Here is a 9214-nt window from a genome sequence, read left to right on the forward strand (position 1 = left end):
AGTTCGTGACCAGCCTGACCAACATGGAGAAACCCCGTCTCTACTAAAAATACAGGATTACATGCCTGTGATCCCAGCTACTTGGGAGGCTGAGGCAGGAGAATCACTTGAACCTGGGAGGCAGAGGTTGCAGTGAGCTGAGATCACGACATTACACTCCAGCCTGGGCAACAAGAGCGAAACTCTGTCTCAAAAAAAAAAAAAAAAAAAACTGGTCTAATGATACCCGCCACCCTGGAGGTCCCAAGAATGAAAGGAACGTGGAAGTGGAGGTCCTTGGGCACTGGGAGGTTGGGCAGGGGGAGGCTTTGCTGGTGCAGCAGCGGACAGCAACCCCAGGGACCACTGGGGGCCCCCACCCACCTCCTGCATCAGGGCCCACTCTGTCCCTGGGTGCTCTCTGAGTCACCCACAGCTTCTTGGCTCTCTCTCCATCTTTCAGTCTGCTGGGGGAATCTGGGTGCCTGGAGGTGCAAGGGTATGGGCTCCCCAAAGCTCACTGCCCGTGAGCAACATGGGCCCTGGAGAAGTGACGTCCTGGGGACACAGCTACTGTCTGAAGAGCTTTTTCCCCAGGTCCTAACACCCCTACACTTCCCTAAGGCTTTTTTCCTGCCCAGGCCCCTGCCTTTAATTTCCCGGGAGAAATCCTAGACCCCTAAGCCCGACTCCACTCCTTGTCAGAAAGGGAGACCGAGGCCCAGTGATGGGTGGGGTGGGGCTTACCCAGGGTCACCCAGAGGGCAGGGACAGAGGCCCAGGGCTCCAGCGCCTTGGGCCTGAGTGACAGTCACAGCTGCCCTTCTGTAAATAGCAGTGTCTGCTGCCCTCGGGGGAGGGGAGGCAGCAGCTGGTGCCCCCCCACCACCCCCTTAGCCCCGGCAGAGCCCACTAATTTTGCTGCTGGCAGAGGGCAGCATTCCTGCGGGGTCACTGGGCCCTTCCCCTCCTTTGTGTCATGCCAAGGTGGGGGCATTTGTGGGCATTCAGGAGTCGTTCCCGTGGGAGGGCAGCTCCTACCATGTGAAGAGCTTGGTTGAGTTTCCCAAATGTGTCTGGTCCCAGGAGACAGGCTCCCAGGGTGAGTGAGCCCCTGGGATGCCCCGAATGATACCCCCACTGCCTCTGCACCCACCCACGGTCCAGCTCTCTTGCGTCCGAGAGGCCTGGATGCACCCTTGGAGCCGTCAGGAGCTCGGGGCCTGCAGGCTCAGGGGCCATTGCCTGCCTGGCACCTTAGATTTCCCTCTCACACAACCTTTGAGGTGCCAGCCCCGGTGAGTCAGGTCTCTGGCTTCCTGCCTCCTCACCCCTGCAGGAAGAGCCTCCTGAACCCCAGGTCCCCTCATTGCCCTATGCCAGGCCAAGCCCTGGGGACCCAAGGAGCCATGAGGCCAGCCCCCTGCCATTAGGGAAGCCACTGGGAAACCTGGTATTTTCAGGATGCTTGCAAATCTTAGTGGGGTCAGTCGGGCTCAGTGACTCACGCCTGTAATCCCAGCACTTTGGGAGGCTGAGGCGGGTGGATCACTTGAGGTCAGGAGTTCGAGACCAGCCTGGCCAACATGGTGAAACCCCATCTCTACTGAAAATATAAAAATTAGCCAGGCATGGTGGCAGGCACCTGTAGTCCCAGCTACTCAGGAGGCTAAGGCAGGAGAATCCCTTGAACCAGGGAGGTGGAGGTTGTAGTGAGCTGAGATCGTACCACTGCACTTCAGACTGGGTGACAGAGTGAGACTCTGTCTCAAAAAAAAAAAAAAAGAAAAAAAGAAGAAATTTCAGTGGGGTAAGCCCTGGAGGAAAAGCTTGGGCTACCTACGTGTTCACCAGGTGGCCAGGACCCTGGAACGGGCACTTGTGGAGGTTCAAGCTCTGTGAATAAAGGCCTAGAGTTGTAAAACAAGTTGACCATTCAGGCATGTGGGCACAGTGAGTTGTGGCTGGAGCAGGTGGGAGGAAGCTGGACCAGGACAAATGGACCTCAGATTCCAAGCTGGGGAACCACAGCGTCTCTGGCCAGCAGGATCCCTGCTGAAGCTTCCAGTCCAGGCCTCCACTGCAGGCCTCAGTCTGCTCTGTCCCCAGCCCTGCTGGCCGGCGTGATGGCCACACACCAGGGTCAGCCAGCCTCTGTTCATGCTCCAAGCCCGGCTCTGCCCCTGCTGGACAGGGGCCAGTTCTTCCTGGAATTCCCATCTGCCTGCCTATCAAATGTGTGGCCCTTCCTTTTCCTCCTAAGAAAGTTCCTGTCTCGGAAACCAAGCCCTGCTGGGAATCCCAGACTCAGGCCAGCCCCAGGGGGGCCTCAGGCTCACGGCAGGGAGCTTTGAGGCAGAGCAAGTGGAGCCAGGCACAGAGTGGCGGTCCCACAGAGTCCTGCCAGCTCACCTTGGATCAACCCTGCCTGCAGCATTGTTGGGAACACTGGTCCCTTTTACTCACTCCAGGAAGCAGTGAGCCCCCTTCTGAGTCGGGGGCTCCAGGCCCTGCTCCGGAAGGTCAGGTCTGTAGCAGGAGACCAGCATTTTTTCTTCCTTCTTTTTTTTTTTAAGTGACCAGGTTTTAAGACCATCATTTTTTATTTTTTATTTTATTTTTTTACTTTATTTTATTTTATTTTTTGAGACAGGGTGTCACTCTGTCGCCCAGGCTGGAGTGCAGTGATGTAATCTCGGCTCACTGCAACCTCCACCTCCCGGGTTCAAGTGATTCTCTTGCCTCAGCCTCCCAAGTAGCTGGGATCACAGGCGCACACCACCACGCCTGGCTAATTTTTGTATTTCTAGTAGAGATGGGGTTTCACCATGTTGCCCAGGCTGGCCTCGAAATCCTGACCTCAAGTCATCCTCCTTGGCCTCCCAAAGTGCTGAAATTACAGGTGTGAGCCACTACACCCAGCCAAGACCAGCATTTTTTAAAAAGTGAACTAGAATAGAATAGAAAATATCACACTCTATCACACACAGGAAGGGTGACTGTTTTCTGGTGAGATGTTTGCTTCAGAGATATTTTTACCTGCGTGTGTGTGTACTAGGCCCCAGTGTTGAATGTATTTCTCACAATGGGTCAAGGTCAAAAATAAGAAAACCACAGATCTCGTGGGTGTATTAGGCAGCCCAGGTGGGGTTCTGTCCTCAAGGCTGGGAGGTAGGAGGCTCACATGTCAATTCTGGTTCTGTCCTGGACTTGCTCGGTGACTATAGGAGGAGTTCCTTTTTTTTTTTTTTTGAGGCTGGATCTCACTCCTGTCACCCAGGTGGGAGTATAGTGGTACCATCATAGCTCACTGCAGCCTCGACCTCCCCCGATCAAGCGATCCTTCCTCCTCAGCCTCCCAAGTAGCTGGAACTACAGGTGCGCATGACACCACACCACACCATACATACAAAAAAAAAATACTTTTATTTATTTATTTTTTTTTTGTAAGACAGAGTTTCATTCTTGTTGCCCAGGCTGGAGCGCAATGGCGCAATCTCAGCTCACCGCAACCTCCACCTCCCAGGTTCAAGCGATTCTCCTGCCTCAGCCTCCCAGGTAGCTGGGACTATAGGCATGCACCACCACGCCTGGCTAATTTTGGGTTTTTTGTTTGTTTTTTTGTTTTTTTGAGACAGAGTCTTGCTCTGTCGCCCAGGCTGGAGTGCAGTGGTCCAATCTCAGCTCACTGCAAGCTCCGCCTCCCGGGTTACCCATTCTCCTGCCTCAGCCTCTCGAGTAGCTGGGACTACAGGTGCCCGCCACCTCGCCCGGCTAGTTTTTTGTATTTTTAGTAGAGACAGGGTTTCACCGTGTTAGCCAGGATGGCCTCGATCTCCTGACCTCGTAATCTGCCTGCCTCAGCCTCCCAAAGTGCTGGGATTACAGGCGTGAGCCAACATGCCCGGCCAAATTTTGTATTTTTTTTAGTAGAGATGCGGTTTCTCCATGTTTGTCAGGCTGGTCTCAAACTCCTGACTTCAGGTGATCTGCCTGCCTTGGCCTCCCAAAGTGCTGGGAATACAAGCGTGAGCCACCGCGCCCGGCCCGTTTTTGGGTCTTAAGTAAAGATATGGTCTCACTATGTTGTCCAGGCTGTCCTTGAACTGCTGGACTCAGACCATCCTCCTGCCTTGGCCTCCCAAAGTGCTAGGATTACAGGCATGAGCCACCACACCTAGCCAGGAAAATTTTATTTCTTGTTTCAAAGAAATGCCTTTCTCAATTTCCCCATCTGTGAAATGGGGATTGGGACACCTCTGTACCAGGATGGTTGTGGCAGTCTATTTGAGGGTCACTGTAATGCCTGGCAGCGGGGAGGGGATGGAGAGGGTGTCAGGAAATGCTGGGGCCACTGACTGTCCTTCTTCTGGCCCCCAGGCCTCCAGGCCCAAGGTCAGCATCCCACTGTCAGCCATCATTGAGGTCCGCACCACCATGCCCCTGGAAATGCCAGAGAAGGACAACACGTTCGTGCTCAAGGTGAGGTCTCACCCCTAATCCCAGAGATCCTCCGGCTGCCCCAGGCCACCTCCCCTTTGGTGCTGCAGCTCCATAGGGGAGCGAGGGGAAGGAGCCTAAGGCAGGATGGTAGTGGGAGGGAGCCCTGGTGTGGGGGGGTCCCCAGACCCTATGACAGATGCCTAGTACATAGCTAAGACTTGAGTCTCGGCTCCACAGCCAAGTGCCCCCGGCATTGCCCAACATCTGGGCCCCTTGCTCCCACTTACCCCTGGGCCTGGGCGAAGCTCATCAGTTTCACTTCCTGCCCTCCCTTCCCCCACTGGAGCCAGCACACACCCACCCCACTGGTGGCCAGCCGGCAGCAGTTATGCAAATGTTCCCGTTCCAGGGCACTGGAGTGTGGGAACCAGGCGGTCTCCCACAGAGGGCACAAAGGCATCGAGGGTGGGCGGGGAGGCACCCTGGTGGCTCTAGGGGCAGCCCATCCTTTTCCCAGGCCCCACACCACACGCCGGGGTGGCCTGCAGGGGTTTCTGAGGACACGGCTCCAGGCTGCCAGAGCTGTGGTCCCTGGGACTCCGCAAAGGATCAGAGGGTGTTGATGAAGCAGTGTCCCCCGGGGATGCCTGGTCACACCCACTCACCCTGCATGAAGCCCCCACCCTCTTCTCCCGGCTTCTGGTTGTGTTTGTGTTTGCACCCGTTCCCATTTGTTTAGTCACGACTCACTTTTTCGTTTAACAAATGTTTACCAACCCCGGACCCTGAGTCATGCCAGGCTGGGGGCTGGGGACACAGTCCCTGCCCACCTGGTACCCTCTAAGCTGCCAATCGTGCATGACAGCCCTGAGGCAGAGGGGCTTGCCTGCCTCAGTTTCCCCATCTGTTCAGAGAGGGATTAAAGGCAGTCTCCGAGAACCCACCCAGCTCTGTCATCCTGGGAGTCCAACAACTACATTGTTTGGTTTTTTGTTTGTTTATTTGCTTGAGATGGATCTCGCTCTGTCCCCCAGGTTGGAGTGCAATGGCGCAGTCTTGGCTCACTATGACCTCCTCCTCCCAGGCTCAGGCGATCCTTCCATCTCAGTCTCCTGAGTAGCTGGGACCAAAGGCACATGCCACCATGCTTGTCTAATTTCTGTATTTTTGGAAGAGATGGGGTTTTGCCATGTTGCCCAGGCTGGTCTCGAACTCCTGAGCTTAGGAGATCTGCCCGCCTCAGCCTCTCACAGTGCTAGATTACAGGTGTGAGCCACCACGCCCAGCCCAACGACTGCATTTTGACAGAGGCACACCACCGGAAGCCAACAGCACGGGACCTGGGTATCCCAGAGACCTGGGTTCAGGTCCTGGCCCTGCCACTGGCTGCTGTGTGACTTTGAGCAAGTTCCTTGGCCTCTCTGAATCTTGGTCTTCTCATCTATAAAATGGGAGAAATGGCTCCCCTCCCTCACAGGGCCGTTGGGAGGAGTTGAGCAGAGTGCAGGGTTATGCTCTGGGCCCGGCACCAGCAGGGATGTCCCCTGCCCTCTTCCCCTTCAGAGGCTGCATATCTCAAGCACATGGCCATGCTGGTAGAACTCCAGGCACTAAGACGTGCAAGGCACCCTACTCAATGTGCCTCTCCACTCAACTTGAACCTCATCCCTGCGGTGCCAGGGCATGGGTTGAGGATGCTGGGCCAACCATCCCTCCCCCCACCACCACAGCCTCCTCAGAGGCTGCATCTCCAAGGCAGAGGAGCTGAGATCAGTGAGGCGGGACATATCCCCAGTGGGGAGGCCCAGGAGGAAGGGAGCGCAGAGTGTGAACTGCAGGCTGTACCACCGGGTCCCTGGCCTGAGTTCCAGGTGGTGCCCAACAGTGAACCCCACTGTCTTTCCTGCTGCTTATGCCCTTGAGCCCTGCTGTGGGAACGGGGGATGAACCATTTGAGCCATTCTGACCCTGTGTCCTGTAGTCCAGAGCCTGTCTGCTGACCGTGTTCTGGACTTCCGGCCACCTTCCTCCCCAGGTGGAGAATGGAGCTGAGTACATCCTGGAGACCATCGACTCTCTGCAGAAGCACTCGTGGGTAGCTGACATCCAGGGCTGTGTGGACCCCGGGTGAGTGTCCAAGTGGCCCAAGGATGGGTGGACAGGCTGGGTGTGTCATTGGTCCAGCCTTCACCAGGAGCTGCTTTCTAGCAGGGCGGGAGCTCAGCTTGAGAAACGAGCAACCCAATGTGATTCAGGTTGGTGCCAGCCAGGATCACCCTCCTTTAAAATACCCCCTACCTCCAATTCCCAGCAGGCTCTGTGTGAGGCCTGCTCTATGGGGCCAGGGCCTGGGGACCTGGAAGGAAGTTGGACCAAGTCTTATCTTCACCTCAAGAGAGCCTCAGAGCACTGGGAGTTGGGCAGAGATGGGAGTAAGTCCCCAAAGGGCTGGGGGCCTGGTACAATGGCTCACGCCTGTGACCCCAACACTTTGGGAGGTTGAGCTGGGAGGACCGCTTGAGCCCAGGAGTTCAAAACCAGCCTGGGCAACATAGCCAGACCCCCCCGCCTTTTTTTTTTTTTTTTTTTTTTTTTTTTGAGACAGGGTTTTGCTCTGTTGCCCAGGCTGGAGTACAATGGTGTGATCTTGGCTCACTGCGACCTCTGCCTCCCAGGTTCAAGCAATTCTCCTGTCTCAGCCTCCCGAGTAGCTGTGATTACAGGTGCCCACCACCAGGCCCAGCTGATTTTTATATTTTTAGTAGAGACCGGGTTTCATCGTGTTGGCCAGGCTGGTCTCGAACTACAGACTTCAAGTGATCCACCCACCTTAGCCTCCCAAAGTGCCGGGATTACAGGCATGAGCCACTGTGCCCAGCCAACCCTGTCTCTTAAAATAAGAAAAATAAAAAGAGCTGGAGAGAGGCTCCTAACCCAGCTCTGGGCTCAGGGAAGGGTTGCTGGTAGGCGTGCTCACCTAACCCGAGGCTTAAATAAAGAGTGGACCAACGCTAGGCAGAGGTGGATGGGAGGGGGCAGAGAGAACAGCCCAGCAAAAAGAGTGGAAATGGAACTGGGCACGGTGGCATGCATCTGTTATCCCAGCTACTCTGGAGGCTGAGGCTGGAGGATCGCTTGAGCCCAGGATTTGGAGGCTACAGTGATCTAGGACTGCACCACTGCACTCCAGCCTGGGCAGCAGAGCAAGACCCTAACTCTTAAAAAATAATAATAAAAATTTGGCCAGGGCCAGGCACAGTGTCTCACACCTGTAATCCCAGCACTTTGGGGGGCCAAGGCTGGCAGATCACCTGAGGTCAGGAGTTCGAGACCAGCCTGGCCAACATGGTGAAACCCCATCTCTACTAAAAATACAAAAATTAGCCAGCATGGTGGCAGGCATCTGTAATCCCAGCTACTCAAGAGGCTGAGGCAGAAGAATCGCTTGAACCCAGGAGGCAGAGGTTGCAGTGAGCTGAGATTGTGCCACTGCACTCCAGCCTGAGTGACAGAGCCAGACTCTGTCTCAAAATAATAATACTTTTAAAAGGTGTGGAAGTGTACAGGCACCTGGGACTTGCAGGGAACATCAAGGCCTTTGGGGTAGCCAGTGAGGAGGAGGTTTTGATGAGAGCTCAGGAAACGGGTAGGTCAGGGACAATGGGAGCCATGGCGGGTAATAAGCAGAGGGCACTTACGGTCAGCTGTGAACAGGAAGAGCAGCAAGAAGGTTGGCTCCACCGTCCAGGAGAGATGCCAGGCCAGGAGTAGGAGGGACAGGCAGCCTGACACGCTGAGCGATTGGCAGCAGCTCTGCTGGCTAATGGGGTGAGCCAAGCCCCCGGGGGAAGGGCCGCTGCTTTCTAATTAACAGCTTCATTTAAAGAAACACAATTAAGGTCCTGGGCGCCTCCCAGGCCCTGATCCACAAAGTGCTTGGAATCCCTCCTCCGACTCCAGACCATCTGCTCTGCAGACTTTCCCTAGCCCCTGTGAAGGTGAACCTCACTTGGTGGAATCTTCGAGCTGGCAGGGTCCCAGACACCTCGTGTCACAGACGGGGAGAGAAACCTTCCCACCCTCTGAGGGTCTCCACGGGATCCCAGGAGGAGCCCAGCCCCTCAGGGATAGTGGGCAGGGATCATGAGCCCTCAGCGGGGACTGTACCCACTTGGTGGTATCCGGGCCATGAGAGAGCCTTCCCCTTGGCTTTCTGAAGTTTCAGTGGAAAATCAATTTGCAAAAGGCAGATAAATAAGAGAAAAGGCATACAAATTGATTGATTTATTTTTATTGTATTATTTTATTTTTTAGAGGTAAGGCCTTGCTCTATCGCCCAGGCTGGTGTACAGTGGTGCAGTCAAGCTTACTGCAGCCTCGACCTCCTGGGCTCAAGCGATCCGCCTGCCTCAGCCTCCCAAGTAACTGGGACTATAGGCACATGCCACGATGACTGGCTAATTTTTTTTTTTTTTTTGAGACAGAGTCTTGCTGTATCATCCAGGCTGGAATGCAATGGCATAATCACAGCTCACTGCAACCTCCACCTCCCAAGTTCAAGCAATTCTCCTGCCTCAGCCTCCTGAGTAGCTGAGATTATAGGTGCCTGCCACCATGCCCAGCTAATTTTTGTATTTTTAGTCAAGACAGGGTTTCCCCATGGTGGTCAGGCTGGTCTCAAACTCTTGACCTCAGGTGATCTGCCAACCTCATCATCCCAAAGTGCTGGGATTACAGGTGTGAGCCACTGCACCCAGCCTAATTTTTTTTTTTTTTTTTTTTTTTTTTTTTT

General features: G+C 54.9%; 1 protein-coding gene across 4 annotated transcripts in view; it reads left to right on the forward strand.

Annotated features, from left to right (window-relative positions):
• The window catches only part of SH2B2 (SH2B adaptor protein 2), a 38071-nt gene that overhangs the window by 18061 nt on the left and 10796 nt on the right, over positions 1-9214 (forward strand). For all 4 annotated transcript variants that reach the window (XM_017857608.1, XM_017857607.1, XM_017857610.1 and 1 more), the window contains exons 3-4: positions 4360-4461; positions 6458-6549. In XM_017857608.1, coding sequence (XP_017713097.1) covers positions 4360-4461; positions 6458-6549 — 194 coding nt within the window. The remainder of the gene's footprint in view (positions 1-4359; positions 4462-6457; positions 6550-9214) is intronic.

This window comes from Rhinopithecus bieti, unplaced genomic scaffold (assembly GCF_001698545.2).
Source record: "Rhinopithecus bieti isolate Rb0 unplaced genomic scaffold, ASM169854v2 scaffold_42772, whole genome shotgun sequence".
Taxonomy (NCBI): Eukaryota; Metazoa; Chordata; class Mammalia; order Primates; family Cercopithecidae; genus Rhinopithecus; species Rhinopithecus bieti.